Below are 21,627 nucleotides of genomic sequence, written 5' to 3'. Positions count from 1 at the left end.
ATTTGCCAGTGACAGTGCTTCCAAAGCTGAACAGTGAGCTCCTACCTGTACTTGAATATCGTGCAGGACTTGCTAAGGATTTCCCCGCAGAACATAAAGGGCGGGGGGGGGGGGGAGAGGGGAAAGATTGAAAATCAAGTTCAATACATTTGTTTTTTTTCCAGTTTAGGGAGGGTTGGGGCAAAACAGGGAGGGGAAAAAAAGTGGCTGATCTAGCTGAAAAAACAAATTACACCCAGTGGGGACAAACATTATGAGTCAACATGAGCATCAGACCACCATTAGAGGCAGCCCACGCAGCTCGGTTAAGAACCCATTTCCCATCAGTGCCAGCACTGTACTGCAAAGTACGTTCAGCAGTGAAGGGAAAGGGCTCTGATTATTACCTACTGGTATCACGCTGTGCACACAACACTTGAAACTTGTTTATCAGCGACTTCCCCCTGGATGCCTAAAGTAGTGGAAACCACACCGTTCGCAGCAACTGCACCACAGACAGGCATCTCACAGGAAGGACGCTACCTGTTAAACAGCTAATGGCTACCTCAGGCTCGCTTTCTTGGATTCCTTCCTTAGATCAATCATCAAGAAAAAGGACGTTTTTACTTCTCATGACTCTGGAGTTCTTTTCTTGAATTACCAGGAATATTTCCTTATAATTTGTAGCAGATCATGCAAAAGGTGATGAGACTTACTCCAAAGCATTTACAGGGTGTTTCTTTGATACCCACCCTCTTCCTCCCCACAAATGTCTTAGCTTGACTGGATTACCCAAGAGTATTTTTGACAGTACCTTCCTGTGTCTATCTGGTTGTAGGCACAACAACCTTTGAGTCATGCACTAGGGGTCTTCTTCACCACACTTCCTGCAGCTGTTACAGGCTAGAAATACTTCAGCATGAATCTGTCACTTTAATATGAAGGAAACCTTTAACCATAATTCTCCTCTTTTTTACAAGCCATGTGAGCACTCACTGCCATGTCAGAGACCCACTGAAAACCATCTACTATATTTACGGAAGATTTAGCTTTATTTCTGGTGTGGCCAAAAAAGCGATGTGTGGACTAATTAGTGCTATAGGATAACATCTGTCTTTCACCTTGGAAAGTCCAAGTTTAAATGTGGGATAGATCACTACTGAAATGAGTTAAGTCATCTCAGCATGAGTAGATATTTATATCTAGTTCTTTAAATTATTCTACAGTTATCCAGTACATTTGTCATCCACTAATTAAAACTAATACTCTGCATTTAAATAGATCTCACGGGACTTCATTTTTTAAAAGAAAAGTTCGCAATTTGAAATGGCGTTTAGTGCTAAAAACTTGATATGTCAAAAGAAGAGAAAGTTTGAAGGTCCCATTTCCACTATACAGGTCTTGAGAGGAGTGCACTCGGGAACACGAAACACTAAAGATCTAACTGACGCCTCAAGCAGAAAGAAAAAATAGAAACAAGTTATTAGACATTTGCTTAAGAGTTCAAGTAACTGAGCAGATGAGAACCATTTTGCCAGCTGCTAATTAGTTTAGCACACCTTGGATACAAATATGAAACTAAAATAGGACTGGGGAGGGGATTTTTTGTTCCATTCAAAACACACAAAACGCTAACTGAATGTCTTTTACATGGCTGAAGAGTTTAAGTTTTCTGGGGATTTGCACCATAGACTATTACATGTGCTTCTTCCTTTTAACTGCAAATAGGAGCAGGACAGAAGGATGGTCAGTCTTATCGTTCAGACATTGGACTAGAACACAGGAGATCAGTGTTTAATTCCCAGCTCTGCTGTGATCTTCCTGTATGACCTCAAACAAATCCCTTAAGGCCAGATTTTCACAGGTATTTAGACACCTAAAATTCAGATAGGTGTCCAGTGGGATTTTCAGAAGCATGCTGAAGCAGCTTTGAAAATCTGGGCCCTAGTCTCCCCTGATCTCACTTCCTTCTTCCCAGTTAAGGTTGCAAACTTATCAGGTCAGGAATTCTCTTACTAGGTGTAGGTTTCAGAGTAGCAGCCATGTTAGTCTGTATTCGCAAAAAGAAAAGGAGTACTTGTGGCACCTTAGAGACTAACCAATTTATTTGAGCATAAGCTTTCGTGAGCTACAGCTAGTTAGTCTCTAAGGTGCCACAAGTACTCCTTTTCTTCTTACTAGGTGTAGGGACAACACCTAGGACAGTGGCACGTAGTAAGTGTGTTGGGGGTAGGGGAGGCTAGCTGGGGACCCCAGACACTACAGCAATACAAACAGATAAGGAATCCAAGACCGACTTCCTTATTCTCCCTTCCAGACAGTTGCACAGGGGATGCTCTCTAGTGTCAAAAGATTCCAATCAAGTGAACCAGTGTTAGTCCTTCAAGATTCCACCCACTGCAGGGCTCGAGTTGCCTTTTCCCACTGTATTTACTCTTAATGCCCTCCTCTCCCAATTTCCCCCCTCCAAGCCTCCAAAGACATCTGTGCGTGTAGTAACACATGGTAGTCACTGTTGACAAGCTGCTACACAGAGAAAGAACATACTGGGAAAGAGAAAAGTTTGACTTGGATGACATCAGTTACCCAGGACCAAGCAGAGACCACCAAACTCTGTTCCCTTGCGACCTAGTGCAGTTCCTTTCTTACATCTCCAAGTGGAGATGTTCATGAAAGCCAGGCAAGTCTTAACCTTCTAGTCATTACTGAGCTTTCTACCACAAAAACTGCAGCACTGAAAACATTTAAAGTTCCTTTCTGCAACAGTCACTAAGAGCATACAGCAAAATGCAAGCCAGTCCCAAACTAAACATCTCTGGGTGCAACAATGGCAGGGGAAAATCAATCAGCTATCCCCAGAAAAATCTGAAATATACATTGTAAAATAATGCATTTATTCTACTAAACACAACATTCTGGGCTGCAGAGGGATTTATTTATTTTTTTAAAATGGCTTTTTGAAAAGCGCACACATGATATAAATTTGAATCTTGTCTAAAACAGCAGAGATTGGTTAGCATGAAACTTGATAGAAGGTTGAGGAAGGTTATACCAAACAAGCTGACCCTTGTCTTACTTGTACAGATTTGAATTAAGTTATTCAGTATTCAGAGCCAGAAAGCTACAGTGGAAGTAAATAGCAATTTTGAATCTTACCCACACTGGTAGGGAAGGATGAGTAACTATATTAGCCATAACACATACAGGCCACTATGTATAGTATGTTCACATACTGAATGTGTTGAATAATCTATTTGGATGTTCACTCACCTGTTACATGGGCTGATTTTGAGCTGACTTTCAACTCTCCTGTGATTTTGCAAGACGTCTCAAATTTTCTGGCTCAGGGTGAACTGCAGGCACAAGCAGATTTTAACACCAACTGATTTGTGCCTGCAAATCTGTAGTACGACAGTTGTTTGCACCAGAGATTCACTGTGGGCTCAAAAATGCATCCATAAAAAAAAACCAACCAAAAAACGCATCATTGAAAGTGAATCTCCTTTCCTCAATAGCACCCAAACGCAAATGCACAGTTTCACTTTCAGTGGAGTGCTCTCTGTTAAACAACTACATTTTGGTGGTCCCAGGAGTGGTCACTGCTGATGTGTTTCACTGCACACGAAAACATTCATTAAGGATGAAGTGGAAAGAAGACTAACAGTGTTTAGCGAAAGGAAAAAAAATCAATTCTAGTAGAAAAATAATTTAATAAAGGGATAAGTTTCAAGAAAATATTTGTATAGTAACAACATTTTTTTTTTCAAGCAAAAAGTCCACAAAAATATACATGTGTAATGTGTTTATACATAAGTTTTGCTGACATACCCTGTTTTAATTTAGTTCAGTCCGTGTAGATTTTGATTCACAAGGCACCATCACTGCTATCAGACTTCCTGGGATATTTCAATTTTCACCAAAAAAAAAAGAGTCAGACAGTTTTTCTAATCATTTCACATTAATACAAATACACTTTGGGTTGGCAACAGTCCACAAGGAGACCAGGTTACACTGGGGGGGGGGGGAACCCCACACCCCGACTTTTTAAAAAGTGTTAAATCTATTGAAAGAAATCAGTGCTAAACACTGAACCTGCAATACACACCACACTTTTACACTGTGACGTGGCCCCGAAATGAGAGGACCGGTGGGGGTGGGGGGGAATAAATGCAGCAAAGTGGGAAGTAAACCCAACATGGATTTTAAATTGTGAAATTAGATCCCATTCTCTCTTAACCGAGGACAGTACACGGTACAGAAGGGCATAACATAGATGATAATAAAACTAAACATGGGGGGGTGGGGAGGGAAGAGTGGGAAGACTTGATTCTGCAGTTTCCCAAATGAGTGCTTTGCTACCAGACTGCAGAGACAACAGCTCCTCCACAAAAAGCCCTCACTGATTGAACTAGTTCATATAGCCTGCCCAGCAATTTGATGAATTCTTAAAAAAGTGTGTGTGTGTGGGAGGGAAGGGAATAAAAGAGGGAAGGCTAGGGATACCTGTTTCATCAAATGCAGTTCTATACTGAGAAAGAAAAAAAAAAAGAAAAGCCCAGCCCATATAAAGCAAATGAAATATGTAATTACTAAAGAAATAAAAGACACACGCTTTCCAAAAGAATTTTTCATTTTTATAATCAAATTTTTTTTTTACATAGACAGAAACACACCAATATTTTGTGCGAAAAATATCTTAAATAAACTTTGCTTGTTCTTGATTTTTTACATTCTGATATACATATGTAACAAGGTTTATGGCACTGTAACCAGAATCAAAGGAAATGAATAAAAAGGAAAATATAATTGCTTTTGTTTATTCCTTCTAAATCAAGCTGGCTGCTGTCACACTTTAAAAATTATTTTTGTATTATTATTATTGGGCAGTCAGCTGTAATCAGTTTGCACACTCAAAATAAACCCCAAATTATTATTATTGCACAAGAAGCCAGTGAAGGCATATGGCATAGAATGGTCAAAGTCCCTTGCTGTTAAAACCTCTTTACACCCAAAAATAGAAAAATAGAACCAGAACATGAAACACACCAAATAAATGTTGTTGTTTTTTTTCTTTCGTTTCTATCAGGAGTGTGAAAAGTTCTAAGCTGCTCGGATTTCCTTTGCACCAGTGAGCATTTTGCTTTATCTTTAGCAAAGCCTTTGCAGAATCAAGGCCCATATGCTTCAGAAAGAATCTTTTCTGCTTTGTTTTGGCTGTTTGCATGTTGTTTTAAACATCGTTTTCTTCGGTCTATGAACCTGCACAGACTACTTAGCCATAAACTCTACAAGTGGCTAAAAAAAATAATAAAATAAACAAAGAAGCACAGGTTTTTTTCCCCCTGTTGTGTTGCTTTTAAAAATTATGCATTTTGTTTGGAAGCCTCCCTGCTTTGTCAGTTTCTAGGAAGGGAATCTCAGTGGCATTTCATCAAACGTAGTGAAGTTCTTGGATTTGTTTTAAAAACCTTTCCTCACCAAAAAAAAAAAAGGTTTTTGTCACCAAGTTTGCGAGGAAAAAAAAAAAAGCACAACCCTTCCCCTCCCCCCCATATCAAGTGAAGAATATGATAATCCCTTTATTTTATGGCACCTCTTAGCTTCACTATCACACAACAGTCTCCACACCAATCAGCTTTGGTGTGAGAATTCGTGGGGTAACGCCATTATTTAGATCTTCTTCAAACTCCAGTAACTGCCCCATGAAGTTAAGATTAGGAGAAATGATGGGTCGTTTGCCTTTGACAAATTTATAGGCATCCGTCATGGTCATCCGCGTGTGCTTCATTAAGTAAGCGATGACGATGGTGGCAGAGCGCGACACACCGGCCTGACAGTGAATAAGGAGGCCTTTTCCACACTGGTGAGCTTCCTCTGGAAACAGAAACAAAAGACAGAGGTAACACTTGTTGCTGGAAAGAAGGGCAGGGCGGGATTTTGTTTTTAAATTAAAATCAGATAATCTCAATGCAATTTCCAATTAATTGGAAGGAAACTGTCAGTGAAAACCCCCTCACTTAGGTTACACACACAGCAAGATAATTAAAAAAAAAAAGTGGAAAATCAATTGGACTGTTAAAAAAAAAAAAATCCTTTACCTGAGCCAAAATGCAGCAGAAAGTAGCCAGTTTCAGATTTAGTTAAATCCATTTATCTCATCTCAATTGCTCTTACATGAGCACAATATTGCAATGGTTGTGTCGCAGGCACTGCAGGGGAATACTTGTTTAGGAATAGCGTGATCTTTAGTCAAGGCACAGGACTAGGAAGCAGGAGAGTTGAGTTCTATTCCCTTTCAAGCATAAATATTCTATAATAATTTTGGGCATGTGATTTATCCCCATTTAAATGAGGAGGAAATTCAGTCCAGAGGTTAATACCACCTCCCATCAGGGTGTTATAAAGCTCACAGTCACTACTCATTGTAAGATACTTGGAAACATTCTACTCTTGGAACGATTTCCACTGATCCGCACTTTGGATGAACTTTAGCCTGACATTCTTTCACAATGTCTTTGCAAAAGCAGCAAGTATTATACCCATATTGCAAAAGAGAAAGCTGTAGAGAAGTTAAATAATTTGCCCAGGGCACTCAGCAAGTCTGGCACAGTTGGGAAAAGAACCCAGAAATTCTGACTCCCACTTCTTTCCTGTATATGAAAAGAAGAAAGAGTGGTATGCTCCAACTTCCCCTCTGCTCCCAGCCCAGTTTTAATCACCTTTAGCAGTGTGAAGAAAGGTGGTTATGACAAATCCTATACCCAATCTGAGCACAACTCTAAGCATTAACTTGTGTCCCTTGATGTAAGCTCACCAACAACGTGGGCAGGGTTTGGGGAAAGGGTATCTCCAGGAATTGTACATCAGCAGTATCTGGAAAAATAAATTACAACACCAATTGTCTTCCCCCCCCAACCGCAACCCATGAACATTTTTAGAATGACAGATCCCTAAAGCAAAAGTAAGGGAATCTTAAAGGATGCTCCTAACTCTAGGCAGGTTGTATTTTGCACAAAAATCCACAAACCACGTTCCATGCTCTTCACATGGGTTAGAGCAAAAGGAAACAACAGCTAACAAGTGTGGATAAAGGAACACATTAGATCAAGAACAGGTCTATTCTGACAGTATAAATTAGGCTAAGTTCCCCCAGGATATTTTTGCCAGTTAGCATTTGAGGAAGTAAAAGCTGGAGTTTTGTAACTGCATGAACTTTCGGTGTCTCTTTCCAGCAAGATTCTGCCTTCACATTCTATGACTTCAGTCTTCAAAACCCCAGATGGATTGATTTATTTTAAAAACACACAGTTTAAGATGTTTCCAGATCTTTTCAAATGCAATTTAAATTTCCCCCAAGGCAAGACAAAGAAAAAAAAAGCTTTGACAGGTTACTTAACAGCAAATGTAGCCAACTGATAAGATATAGCTGTTTATTAAACACACAAGCAGGCCCTCAAGCTGCAGTTATTAAAAAGGAAAGTAAAACCAATTTAGGAAACACATACTTTCTAGCCTGGCCTGTGAGAGGCCTTCTTGTAGTTTTCTCTGCACTCGGATCAGGTAATAGACCATGCATTATTTATGAATGGTTTCAATGGGATCTAATCGTGCCGTTGTTATGAATGCTGAATAGAGAACCTTTTCTTCTCAAGAATGGTTGCAAAATTTAGTAATGTCTTAACGTAAGCCAGGCCTGATTGCATCTTCCTGTTCTCATGAATTAGAAGTTTAGGGTTTGCCTGAGTTCATGACCCAGCTTCTCTTTTTTACTGAATATAAAACAAGACTTCCTCCCCGCCTTGTGTTCACCTCCTCACCTTCTCCAGAGAGGCCATTTTAACTTTTCCACTCCTGCTGTAATCCAGGTTTAGTGAAACTAATTTAGTACAAACTGGAGCATATAGGAGCGTAATTGGTTACATATGACCAATTACAGATCATTGCTATGCAGGCAAGTAGATGGCTATACTTCAATATCCTCAAATCACGACACTACTGCTACCCCGGCGGAGCTGGGTGCGGGGCAGCAACTGTAGGAAGCATTTGGCAAATAAATCAGTGAAATGTGGTAGAACAGCAATCCTGAGCACTTCTAGTGAGAGATCTAATGAAACTTTTAATAAGAGCCAAGATGGTAACCTTAGCGTCTCCCAGCTGAATTCCAACACAGTTATAATTACCTTCTGTCTACTTATTTATATGAATAGTCACAATGATGTAACCATTACTTTAACCTCTGAGGATAGGACAAGAAGCAATGGGCTTAAATTGAAGCAAGGGAGGTTTAGGTTGGACATTAGGAAAAACTTCCTCTCAGGGTGGTTAAAAGCACTGGAATAAATTGCCCAGGGAGGTTGTGGAATCTCCATCATTGTCTAATCTGCTCTTAAAAATCTTCAAACACCTGTCAGGGATGGTCTAGATAATACTTAGCCTTACCTTGAGTGCAGGGAACTGGACTAGATGACCTCTCAAGTTCCCTTCCAGTTCTATGAGACTCTGGTGCATTGACGCAATTAAACAATTAAAAAAAAAATACAGCTAGACTGGGCAGAGAGTCTGAGACATTCTCCACACACACTCTCCAAGCTGACACTACTCTTAGCACTGCCATGAAGGAAAGCAACATTAGATAGTTTCAGTAGAATGTGCTATTCTAAGGGCTTGTCTACATGGCCCCGCAGCACACACTACAGGGTACGAGTTGCAGCCTGCACTACAGTGTTGCATTGTAACGGGTCCCGTGTAGACCCTGCTCGTGAGAACTAAAAGGTACCTAGTTTGTGTTAACGTAGACCCGTTTCAAACAGGACTCTACAGTACGTTAACTCAAACTAGTATCTTTTAGTTCGCACGAGCAGGGTCTACACAGGACCATTACAATGCAACACACATGCCTATAGTCTACACTGTAGGGCCGTGCAGACAAGCCCTTAGTTTCCTGCATTAGACCCCAATCCTGAAATTGGATCCACTAGTTCCAGGTCCCTGTTGGCTCCATTAGGACTGTGCCAGGGTTGGATGTCAGAGGTGCTGAGTGCCCAACTCCAATTCAAGTCAATTGAAGCTATGGATATTCATCTCTTCTGAAACTCACAAGCAGAGGGGGGTGAGCTAGCAGATCCAACGGTGGGACTGGGAACGTCAACCATAAACACAATGCTGCTGCATGCTCCTAAAGGATATGTCTTCATTCACTGCATATTGAGCCCAGGGGACTGGCACATGGATTAGCCTAGCCCAGGTGCAAGCATCCGCACTGAAAAGCCCTACCGCAGTCACTGTATGCTCACTAGTGCTACACTCCCTCCTGTGTCACACCTGGGCTTCTGGAGGCATATCCCATGGCTCTTTGTGCTACAGTAAGCAGAGTCATTCTAGGATTCTTTACCAGTGAATTGCACGTGAACTGGTCTGTCCTAGGCACATGTGAAGGAACTGTGGGTGGGGACTGGAAGATTATCAGCCCTGAAGGGATTGAGCCCGTATCCTGACCACAAAATGGATGGGCCTTTGGGTACATTTACTGACCTTAGGGTGCATTTACATTGCAGTTGGGAGCATGCTTCTCAGCTCCATTAGACGGACGTGACCTAGCTCTACTCGAGCTAGCACAGTATAAATAGGAATGTCGCCTGTGGTAGCCTGGGCTATCTGCCGGGAGCGAAAACCTTCCCAGACCCTCTGGGTACACACTCAGGCAGCTAGCAACACTGTTATTTCTAGCATGCTAACTCAAGCAGAGCTAGCAAGTCGCTGTCTACCCGAGCTCAGCAGCACACCCACAGCAGCATGGGCAGACTTACCCTTCCTGAAAGCAGCACTTGGGCTCTAACCTCTACCCACAGGCTACAAAAGTGCTGTGAAGCGGAGTGAGCACTGGTAAAGCACTTGGAGCAAGTCTGCCATGATAGGGAGGTTGAGGACAGAGACTTTTTTTTAAGAAGGGAAAAAGGGAAAGGAAAGGGACATCTTTTTATCACGGAGACACAACAGACCAGGAGCAAGATTTTTAATGGGACAGAGCAGAAAAGTGGTAAATATTTGCCTTTAAAACAAAAAATATGGACTGGTCATCCTAAGTAAGTACACCTAGCAAGCATGCTTTGAATGAAGACTGTATAAAAGAGTATTAATTTTTCATGGTTTAGGCAGCAATAAAAATAATAGAAGAAAAACCTTAGTGAATTACTTTGAACAGACGACTTCAAGATTGTACCTATGGTTAGGTTAAAGTGATTAACTGCTTAAAAATACCATTCATTCCTAACGCGTATGGGCCTCAAACGAACAAACTTATCATTGCAGGGCTCCAAAACACTACTGCAAAGTGTAGTATCTTCAATCGTTTTTAAGTGGAGGGGACAGGGCACTAAGTAGAGAGAAAATGGAGCTACTCTGTCTACCCTCCCAGTCAGCACTGAGTCAGGTTGGCATGACAGTATATTTGGAAAGCTTACACCAGCACCGCAATGTTGCCACCTTTTAAGTCTGCATCATCACAAGCCTTGATATGTTTAATGCCTCTGCTCCTGGAGTTACAGGATTAGAAAGACTCCCAGGTTTTTAAAAGGGGGTAAGCCTTTAGCCCTCCTGGTTATTGAGAAAAGCTGGAAAATGTGACCACGCTAAAGACCTTTATTTTTTAAAATAAAGTCTCATGATTTTTGGAGGCACGGCTCATTAATTTTGAACACTTGGGGTTTGGCAGTATTGCCACTGTGTACATATAAAGAGGACTTGAAGTCTGACTTTAATAAGAGGTGCCACAATTCTGAAGTCAATGGGCTCTGCATTTCTCACAAAAACAAATCCAGTCTTAACAAGCTTTCTGAGCTGTCAGCATAGCACTAAGTTCATTCAAGGTTTTCAAACAGGCATCAAGGGTTATAACAAGAGTAATTGCCAGGCAAGGATAGTTACCAATGAATTCAAAAGCCTCTTCGAAGTACTGCCTGAGATTCTGCTTGTTGCTGTCAGTGGCAGGGAGCCGCTTGTAGTTGAACAAGCCTTTCTCGTAATGGTAGAGGGGGAGGTGGGTGGTCACGTTGATTACGTATCCTATGTTCATCCTCTGCATCTTCTCCAAGTCCTGAGCATCATGCTCATTTCCAAGGAAGAGGAACGGCAAGATGGGGGTCAGCTCGGCATTCTCTATGTCCGGAGTGGTGGGGATGGACTGAGGTAGTGTGGCCGGCACCGCAGATGCACCTCCTCCGCCTTCTGGGCACTCCTGAAGTTGGAGGGAGTTATCACAGAGGTTTTCGTGGTTCTGTTTAAAACTGCTGAGTCCACCTGAGAGAGAGAGTGTAAGGGCAAAGATTTCAGCTGGAGATTTATGAGGAATCTACCGCTCACATGAGAGAACTACTCACATACGTACATTTCTTCAACTCTGCACTATGCCTGAGGGTTTGCTTCCTCAGAGCAGGTTTTCCGAACACAGTGGTAAAAGTGCCTGATCCCCCATCAATGCCATTGCTTACGTTTTTGCTACCACCAGTGCAGCTGTACCATTGGTAACAGCTGCTGCAATACATCCCAAATATGACTTATTTTTATTTTTTAGTATAGACAAGATATATCGGGGAAGAAGTTAATAGTCAAACGTGTTTCCATGCAACACATCAGTACACAGTTGCACCCCATATGGCTGGGGCTTCTAATTTTGTGGGGTGAGAGAAAGTAGTTATCTGAACAAAGCTGTACAACAGGTTGAATCACTTTGCTTTAAATTGTAGGGTGGGAGGGTTAAACATTTGAACTATAATATACAAGTCTTAACTTTATCTGTTCAAGTCCTTCACTGATCTGTGCAGCAGAGATTGCCCGGCACAGCATGACATTTTCATGAGGAAAAATGTCAACAAATGGAGGGAAACATAATCCATTAATACTTCATACCAGGCAATAGAGTAGCGAAGTTTTGTTTTTTTAAAAGACTGTATTCCTCATAAAAATGATCATAGTCGAGCTCACTTAATATGTGGCAAACAGCAGCCCCACTTTTTCTACCTAGAGTAGCTGCAAATATGCAACATTTATTATTTTTAGGACATTAATAACTGTGAGGAAGTGGACCAGGGGGAAAACCAGTTTAAGTTACACTTCCCCTGTGTACCCTATTATGCCGTGGGATTTTAAAGCAGCGTTTTCTTTTCAAGTGGGTGGCACCACAAAACACTAGATGAAAAGCAGAATCGTTTTTAAAATTCTTTCTACACCTCATTCCACGATGACATCAGCTCCAGGCTCCCCACCTGCCTGGTTTCCATAGCAATTACACAAAGACATACAATGACATCAGTTGGCATGACATTAGCTCTTTGAGTGCAAACAATACTAGAAGAACTACTTTGTTTAAGACCTTTGGTACAACTGTGTTCTTGGGAGTCAATGATGTAATGCTAACAGGTGGCTTGGGACCGCCTTTGCCTCACTGGAGGGGGGAGAGGGGAGGAAGACAAAAAGGAGATATGTATACAGAAGGGATATCTTTGTAAGAATATGTGTTTAATGTTTTACTGAGGCCATATGGAGTACCATGCAGCCAATATTTTGAAACCGTCAAAATGTATGGATTCAAATGCACGTAGTTAAATCTAAGCCAAAAAAAAATATATATATATATATCGGGAGAAAGATATAAAAAGGTTACCAGAAAGAGCTGCACTGACCAAAATAAATGCTTAAGAGTTATCATCTTGCTAACTTTATTAAGCTTAAAAAGAAGAAAGTATGTGGCTGCTTAATACACATAAAATACTTTGGTAATTCGCTGCTAGGAGAAGATTTTAAAAATATGGAAACCTAAACATACTATCATATTGACAGGCTTTGTTCTTCATTTGCTGATAAGTTTCTTATTTTGTCCAGGACCCCCAACAGAGTTAGCAAACTGTAATACACTTCTCCTACCCCTAAGCCCCCCCCCCCCCCCCAACCTCACACATTATCTTCAGGGGTATTAAACACTTCTCTCTTAACAGTTCCAGGACAAAACAAATGTGCAAAGCAAACCTCAGATAAGATCTCTGCTCAGGAGGTTATTTGAGAGGGGAAGTGGATGAAGGGGGGGGGGGGGGGGAATGCAAACCTGGTTTAAACTGTCCAGTGAAGAGAGAGAGCTTTAAGGAGTTGTGGCTCAAACACATTTTTTACTCTTCTGATAAAGGAACATGGATTTTTAAAAGTAAAAGTAAAGGTAAAGATGGACCAGATATCAGAAACTTTCTCTAAATGACTTTCAATTTCAGAAGAGATTGGGAGTGAGGGTTAAGCAAGAGGGTTAAGTGTTTGAATCCATATACCTGGATCCAAACTCACTCCCAAGATTTTGGTTCTGATAAGATCCAAAATCCTCAGGCCGCACAAGAGAACAGCTCTTTTTGAGCTACTTTGGCTCAAGATGGTAAAGTCTCATGAGTAGGACCCTATCAAATTCAGTCAATTTTGGTCAATTTCAGCCACAGGATTTTTAAAATAGTGAATTTCATGTTGTCAGATGTTTACATCTAGAAATTTCACAATATTGTCACTGTGGGGGTCCTGACCCAAAAAGGGGGTTGTCATGGGATTGCCACCCTCACTTCTGCTCTGAAGGCAGCAGCTGCAGAGCCTCCTGCACCCAGGGGAGATTCCTGGAGATGGGTCTGATCTCCACCACCAAGAGCAGCTCTGCAGGGGAAGAGGAAGTCCCATCCCTCCCCAGCCCAGCTGGGACTAGCAACTTGAGTCTGGTGCATAGCAGGAGCCCCCTGCTGGCGTACCCCCAGCCCTCCTCCCGTCCCGCCCCTCCCCTCCCTTCCCTTACAAATAGCTAGCTTTTACGGGGGAGATCCAATTTCACGGTCCACAACGTGTTTTTCACAGCCATGAATTTGGTAGGGCCTTACTCCTGCGATAGCACTCAAGAGGACACCTCCATCAAACCGTAACCCCGTCCTGATGCAGCCTTTAACGTAGCCTAAAACCAAATGTGAATTCTGGTCACCTCAGCGCCTCGAATTTGGAGGCTGCTTTTCGCAGTATGGACAAGTGAGTAATTACATTCTAAATATTGTTTTATGTTGCAGTAGCAACCAAAATGTGCTAGCACTCTCCAAACACTGCCCCGCCCCAAAGAACATGCATTCTCAACAACGCTGCCAGACTCGCCACACCTTTGCATGTGGCATTCCCTATCCCCCACCCCCATTTAATTGCAATGGAAGAGGGGTGGGAGTAAGAAGCTGTAGGCTGATCCTAGCCTCTTCATCTCTTAGAAGCAGAGATGTTTGTAGGGGTGGAGGAGGTTAGGGTAATGGCAGAGCAGGCCGGTGAGACCTGGGGAAGGGGGAGAGAAAAAAAAAAAAAAAAAAAAAAAAGGACTGGAGAGTCCAGAGCAGTCTCCCCAACTCTGCCTCCCCCTCCCGCCCCCTCACCCATCCTGTTGCCCAGTCTCTGTTCCTTCCTTCTTGGCTCCTTGCCTCCCTTGGTGGAAGGAGACACCAGGCCACCCAACTGCAGCAACCACCCCCTCCTCCTCAGCACTTCTTGCCAGTTTGAAAGGAGCAGGTGGGAGTGGAGAGTGAGAGACAATATGAATGTCTGAAATTCCTCCTCAAGAGCAGCACCTGATGCCTAGGAGCAGAAACTGCAGGGCAACCCCCAGACAAACATTCCAACAAGGCTGCCAGGCAGTGGGGTAGGGCTGCTGGATAGACCAATGGCATCCAAGAAGCCTGAAGCTTATTATCTCTTCCAGCGGGGGAAAGAGAAACATAACATACAAACAAAATGACAGTAGCCACCTCACTGATTAGGTGCACGTTTCCTCCTTGGCTGGCTTTTGGGGGGGGATTTTTTTTTTTAAAGAAATTATCGAAGCACAATAGCTATCCAAAGCACATTTCAGAGTGCACGTGCCCTAAGCATATGCAGCACTGAATGCAGTGTGCACATTAATAGACATTTTTAAAATATGCACACTTGGAGACAGGAACAAAGAGGCAGTAGATGATAATGCAAATGCTTATGAACCATGCAGTGAGGTGAATTGAGAGAAGAGAGGAGGGAATTTTATATGAGATTAGTTAGGCTGTCTTTACGAGAGACATTAACTTTGCAGTCCCCACATCAGACACCCTAACAAGCATTTTAGGGAGAAGCAGTTAAAGAGAAGACTCCCCTTCATAAAAAGTAAGAGGTAACTCAATATAAAATGAATTTACAATCTCTTACTATGTTTTTCTACAGCACTTAGCACAAGGAGGCCTTGATCCAAGTGGGTTGTTTGGCACTACATGTAATTTAAACATGTACTTTGTGAATACATCAGAATGCAATTTATTCCACTCGCTTGCTGGAATAATAAAATATATGTATCAAATGAATTTCCTGAGGTCCAGAGTCAGGATGGGGTCCCCATCTGCCTGTGTGTACGTATAACCACTAGAGCTTTTAGTGGATTAGTATTCCTTCAGAGGATGGCTGTTATCCCAGAATTTAAAGTCTATGCTCTCGGGAGAGAAGGAAAAATATATATATACATAACCATAACCCCAAGAAAAGAAAAGGTCAATACTGACCTACAGCAGGTCTGTCTAGACTGGATGTTCCAAACTTAGTGGTGACAAGGACTTCACCATGTCACTCCTATCAGGGAAAGAGCCTCAGGAAAACTGGATGGTGGGAGGGAGGGACATTCCAAAGGCTCATTTTTTTAAGCTGTAGGAGAATCTATGGGTGACACTAATGTGTTCTGTTACACTGTACTTCCAAACTTCCCAGGTCATGGCACAAGAATGAGAAGTGCCCTGAAGAGGGAGGTGAAGGTTGAGAAGAATCACAAAAGGAAATGCAACATTATACAAAAAGTAAGCTGCACATTAAAAGAAAGTTTAAAATAGTAGCATTATACAACATACACAAGTCCAGATGCGCAATCCTCAAATCTAAGAACAAAAACAAAACAGGTTTGTTGGCATGGGAGTCCATTTCTGAGGCACCGCTGAAGAGATAGCTATAAAGATCTAGAGACTGTAGATCTAGAGTACCTTGTTCCATGAGAGGTCTGATTGAAGTCAGTGAAATATTCTGGTAGAAAACACACACACACACACACACACACACACACACACACACACCCCCCCCTATAATAGCAACTATGGCCCATTTTGATAACACTGTAGATCTCCTAGGCTGAGTATTATGTAGCTGCAAACACCATGTTGCAGATTGTGTCCACTTAGCTGCCGGTGATGAAAAGTATAACTTCAGCCTATTGCAGTCAGATGCTACATTGCAAGCATTTATGCAGAGATAAGTGTATGAAACTGCTTGCACTTTCACCCTGAAGTGCTGACGAGCAGATTTTCAAGGGTCTGAGCACACCCAAATCTAACTGAAGTCAGTAGGTTCTGTGGGTGTGCAGGGCATCTGGAAAACCCAGGTATTTATTTAATGAAGACTGGAATCAAGGAAGCAATACTCTTAATGACAGGCAGGCTGGCCTGTCATCTATAAAGCAAGATAATTCAGAAGCCAGAGTATTCTTGTAGTCACTGATGCAAGCAGCCAGAGATTTGTGCCATTATGACTACATCTGAAATACTTCCCCCACTGTATGACAAGTTCCACTGTCCTGCTCTGCCACACCTGCTAGTAAATAGAGACAGACCACAAACCATGTCCTGAGAGATCAAAACTTTTATGAAGCTGAACAGTGCAAGTCATACTAAGTCAGCACCATACCCTCCAGCTACCAATGACAATTTGTTCCATTCTGCATATGGAAGATCTGTTTGTAAGTGTCTAGATTACTTTATTCTAATAGTAACAAAGTCCTTGTCGCTAGGTTGTAGTCTCTGGAGATCAGCTGCACACCAGTTTCAACTTATTGAAACCACTGAGGATCACCTAGTTGGCGAAAAAACAGGGACAGGTAGATCCATGGAGACTTGAGCCACGGCAGTTTTTAAACAAGCAAAAAAAAAAAGTAGACTAGCTTGAGTTGTAACAATGTTACAGACATTCAGTGGGTCTATTCTGTAATCACCACGGGGGTGATTATTATATTGTATGCAGCAGACACAAAATGGTCTCATATAGCAGAGATCTGCTAATCAGCTTTTAGCAGGAGCTATGAAATCTTCATTGGCAGAATCATCTGCAAGATCAAGAATTAAGAGTGACTTCATTCTATGAAAAATCACTAAACAGTCTATCTTAAAGAGCTAGGATATGCAGCTACCCCCATGCGACATCTGTACTCTCTAAAGAAAAACTAAAGAATATTTTTGCTGACCTACAGTTGATGCATATCTTTAAGTTCTAATTTTAACAGGCACCGTATGTTCCTGTTGTGTCAAAAATACGTTCCTGTTTTGTAATGCATCACACAGACTGTAGATGTGATGTCCTCATTTAGACAGAACATGTGACCCTCTAGTGACAAACAGACCTTTTACATATCTACCCTAGATTATAATAAGACAACAAAACTTCATTAGATAAAAGCGAAGACTAGAGGAAAATATTGGCTAAGGCCACATTCTGTCTATATCTTCTTTTCAGATTTGCTCCAGCCAAAGTATTCAACTCTAACTGAAAGATTACAGCAGAGCAGAATAAAGTAGTACTGAGTAATTCACTAAAGACTTTTAATGGTTTAAAAAAAAAAAAAAAAAAAAAAAGCAGCCCACTTAAGAACACACACCAAATCTGGACTTTTAACCAAAATTCTGTACTGTCTAAAATTAAATAAGAGTTTTCAGCAGGTAACATTTTGGGCATGCCAGGAGCAATAATATGGCTGTATTGCAACATGCACCAAGGACACTTTGGATTTGTGCAAGTACAGCCTGCTCCTTTAAACCTGTGACCTCATTTATTTGTATTACTGCAGAAAAGCCAGAAGCAACAGCTGATGACAGTCTCATATATTTTCTCACTAATACAACCATTAAACTGCTTTTGTGTTATTAATGAACAGGTGATTTTATGTCAAGCTGATTCAAAGTGCAGGATGATTCAAGAGAAAGTCAATCTGACTTTCTCTCTCACACACACACACACAGTGGGATATGTATTGCACTGTTTAATTTTAGTCTGTCCACACTATATCTAAAACTACACTAGCATCAACAATGTCCCAGACCTGTTGGAAAAGTCTTTACCTTCCTCCATCCCAAGAACCATCCCAAGAACCGCAAAATAATGCTTGAGACTGGCTTCCAAGGTCATTTATGACAGTTCTAGGACTGTTTTCATAATTATCTGTATGCCCGGGGAGTCAGAGTCATTCTGTGGGGAGGGCTGAATTCTGGTTTTAATTATGATCTGGGGCACAAGTTTAGGACTGGAGTTCACAAAGGATTGGCCCCAGAGCCACTAAGATTTGTATATCAAAGATACGTCTCTATGTAATAACAAATAATAAATAGGGAACTAAAATTTAGTAAGTGCCCTGTTGTGTCACAGAGCATCACTCAATGGAGAAAACATGCTCATCTTATGACCACTGCTATTCCTGACCTTTGTTCCTCTTCCTTCTGGTCTTGATTCCTTTCTCTTTGGCATAGTCCACATGCAGGAAGTGCTTTGATTTAACTAAATTGGCTCATCTCCTTTGTGTGGGCATCCTTAAAATTGGTTTAAGAACAGCTAAAATTGATTCAGCTTAATTGGGTAAGAAACCAAAACAAGTTCAATTGATTTTAGCCACTTAAACCAATTTAAGAATAGGATTGCATTGACTATGCAAGGGAGTAGAACAGTTTCTTCCTACATGTAGACCAATCTTTTGTCTCTCTCATCCATTCACCTTTCCACATTTTCCCTCCCCTGTAACAATTCTCAGTTCTTCTCCTCCTCCTCCCCCACGAATGTCCGGAGCTTCCCTCCCAATCCCTTCAGCAATGAAGTAGTTAATACTGACATTTAAAGAACTGACACCTCCAGTAAGATGAATGGAGGCTGTGGGAGTTCAGGCCTCTCCAAGCCTTTTTCCCCAGACTGTTTGCAGACAGACAAAAACACGGCTGCAGATAACCTTCCACACATGAATCAAGTGTAATCTTCACAGGCCCAGGGGCAGAAATTGGAAGGGAATTTTTTTTAAAACGAAAGCTTAGATTCTACAGAATCTGATGTGTCCATATCTTGCATGATAGAGACTAGTCAGATCCAGCCCACAAGGCTAGAGTTTGACACCACTGCCAGGCAAGTGGTTACAAATATGCTAGTGTAAGTGGGGGAATAGTCCCGCTATTGTGGGGAACTTTCCTGGCTTCTGCACTAACCCGGTGAAATAGGCTAGCGAAAGGATCTGAGTCCTCGCTCCCACTTCCTTTACCCAGAGGCCTCCCTGCCCTTGAAGGCCCCCCTTCCACTCTCCTGTCTGGCAGGGTCCTCGTAACCCCAACTAGGCTGGGCCCAGGATTCCTGGGGGGCTCGACCCCCAACCCTGCTGCAGTCACCTAGGACAGGGGCTAGTGTGTCCCCACTCCAGGGTACTCTCTCTGCACTGGGCACTTCTCTGACCCACAGATTATTACATACAATTTGAAGCAAATGCAAGTTATTTAATCAACAATTAATTTTAAAAAGAATAAGCGGAAATGGGAAAGGTTAAAGGAAACACATCAGCCTACTCTGTGGCAGGGAACATCACAAACAGTGTCTCTGGAATGTCAGGGCAGTTCACAGTCTGTTCCTTTTAAGTCCCAGGCCTCCTTCTCAGGCCCTGGCTGTGCTGCAGGGATGCTGTGGGTTGGACCCTCCCTCTGGTGGTGGCCACAGGCTCTAGGTGGCAGGGCCCTTTTTCCCAGCGTTGCCCCCGCCCTGTCGGGGTTACCAGTCCCCCTTCGAGTCTGGCCTGCAGAGCCTCCTGGGTGAGGCGTCTCCCTGTGCTGGGCCCACTGCCCAGGGTCCCCACTCGCTCTCCCCAGCTGCTCACGATACCCGGCTTCGGACTGCTCCAGCCCCAGCTCCAGCTCCACTCTGTCTTACCTCCAGCTCCACTCTACCTCAGAATGGCTGCTGCTCTGCCTCCAGCTTCTCTGGCCCCTCTGGCTCTGGTTGCTACAGCTCTCCTCCCAGGACAGGTCTGCTCTACAGGCTGCTTCTGTGACTCTGCTCCCAGCACTGACTTGCTTCATGGGCTGCTTTTCTGGCCCATCTGGCTCTGGTTGCTGCAGCTCTCCTCCCAGGGAGAATCTACTCTCTCTGGGCTGTGCCTCTGACTTTGGGGCTGCAGCTCTGCTCCCAGGACAAGATCTGCTCTCTCTGGGCTGCTTTTCTGGTCCCTCTGGATCTGGCACAGCTCCGCTCCCCAGCTTAGCTTGGGTCCCTGCTTTCTCCTTAGCTCGGCCCCACTCTGTCTGACCCAGGCAATTCCAGCTCACACAGAGGATGGGATCTCCCTGGCTTCCTGACTCCCTGATCAGCCTGCCCGCCCTGTCATTCAGGCTGACCTGGAGCATTGGCCTCTCTCCATTGTTCCTGGGGACTGTCAGTCTCAGTGTCCTGATTCCCCATCGACCCTTCCCCTTTGAGCACTGGGAGCTAGCAACTAAAACACTGCCACTGAATGTTAGTAAGGGGGCAACAGTCCCCGTCAAGGTTCCTTCCCCACTCTGCTGAGCCTTTGCCTTCTCCATCTTCAGTGCATGTTTCCTCTTTTTCCTTTGCCTCCATTTCTTTTTCCCTTGCCTCCATAGCTCTCCTGTGAGCAGCCTCTTGGGTTTTCTCTGCCTCCATAGCTGCTCTCCTGTGGGCAGCCTCTTGGGTTTTTTCTGCCTCTATCGCTGCCTCCAGTTCTCTCCTGTGGGCAGCCCCCTTTCCTCCTCAGCATACTTCCATTCTTTTTCCTTTACCTCCATAGCTCTCCTATGGGCAGCCTCTTTGGCTTTTTCCGCCTTGGATTCTGTCATCTTAGCCTCTCTATTTTTAAACTAACTTTACACCCAAGAGTTAGAAAGAAAAAAAAAAAACTGGCTTGTAAATTTTTGTACTGTAATGTGATACCTATGTTCTCTGATAGCTATTCTCAGCCTACAGAAAAATCTTCTAGCTGCTCTTAACTTAAATATAAACAAGAACAAAAACAAAAACAAAACACACTTCTTCAGGTCTGTGAAAAACTTGTGAATTTCCCTGCAGGAGGTTAACTACCCTGCCTTGAGGTAGAGAAAACTCCAGCTCAAAAAAGACAAATCCCTTTGTTATGCTTGCTGCTTTGGCCCCCAGGCAGAGAAAAAGAAAAACTCTAACTGCTTTCAGCTTAAAACCTGCTTTCAAGCAGCCCAAAGGGAAAAAAATGTCCTTTTAAAATCCTACTGTGCTTCTGGTTCAAAATGACCCCACCACTGCCACCATGTCAAGGTTCTTTCCCCACAAGGGTCAGTCTGTCTGTGTGATGCTTTTGCTGGGAACAGATCAGGAATGCTCTTCAGAACTCCTGTAAAAAGTTAGTAAGCAGTTTAGCTAGAAATGCAATAGATTTTCTTTTGTTTAAACGGCTGGTAAATAAGCTGTGCTGAATGGAATTTATATTCCTGTTTTTGTGTCTTTTTGTAACTGAAGGTTTTGCCTAGAGGGATTCTCTATGTTTGGAATCTGATTACCCTGTAAGGTATTTACCATCCTGATTTTACAGAGGTGATT

The 21,627-nt window shown here is 42.7% G+C and overlaps 1 protein-coding gene across 1 annotated transcript in view; it reads right to left on the bottom strand.

Annotated features, from left to right (window-relative positions):
* Nucleotides 1-4,591: 4,591 nt before the first annotated feature.
* DUSP10 (dual specificity phosphatase 10) overlaps nt 4,592-21,627 on the bottom strand; it is a 38,123-nt gene continuing 21,087 nt past the window's right edge. Inside the window, exons 3-4 of the mRNA XM_027827128.3 lie at nt 10,903-11,274; nt 4,592-5,853 (exon numbers count right to left, since the gene is read on the bottom strand). Coding sequence (XP_027682929.2) covers nt 5,588-5,853; nt 10,903-11,274 — 638 coding nt within the window. The 3' untranslated portion in view covers nt 4,592-5,587. The remainder of the gene's footprint in view (nt 5,854-10,902; nt 11,275-21,627) is intronic.

Source organism: Chelonia mydas, chromosome 3 (assembly GCF_015237465.2).
Source record: "Chelonia mydas isolate rCheMyd1 chromosome 3, rCheMyd1.pri.v2, whole genome shotgun sequence".
In the NCBI taxonomy this organism is placed as follows: domain Eukaryota; kingdom Metazoa; phylum Chordata; order Testudines; family Cheloniidae; genus Chelonia; species Chelonia mydas.
Note: the sequence above shows the minus strand (reverse complement) of the source record. Positions and strands in the feature narration are given on the sequence as shown.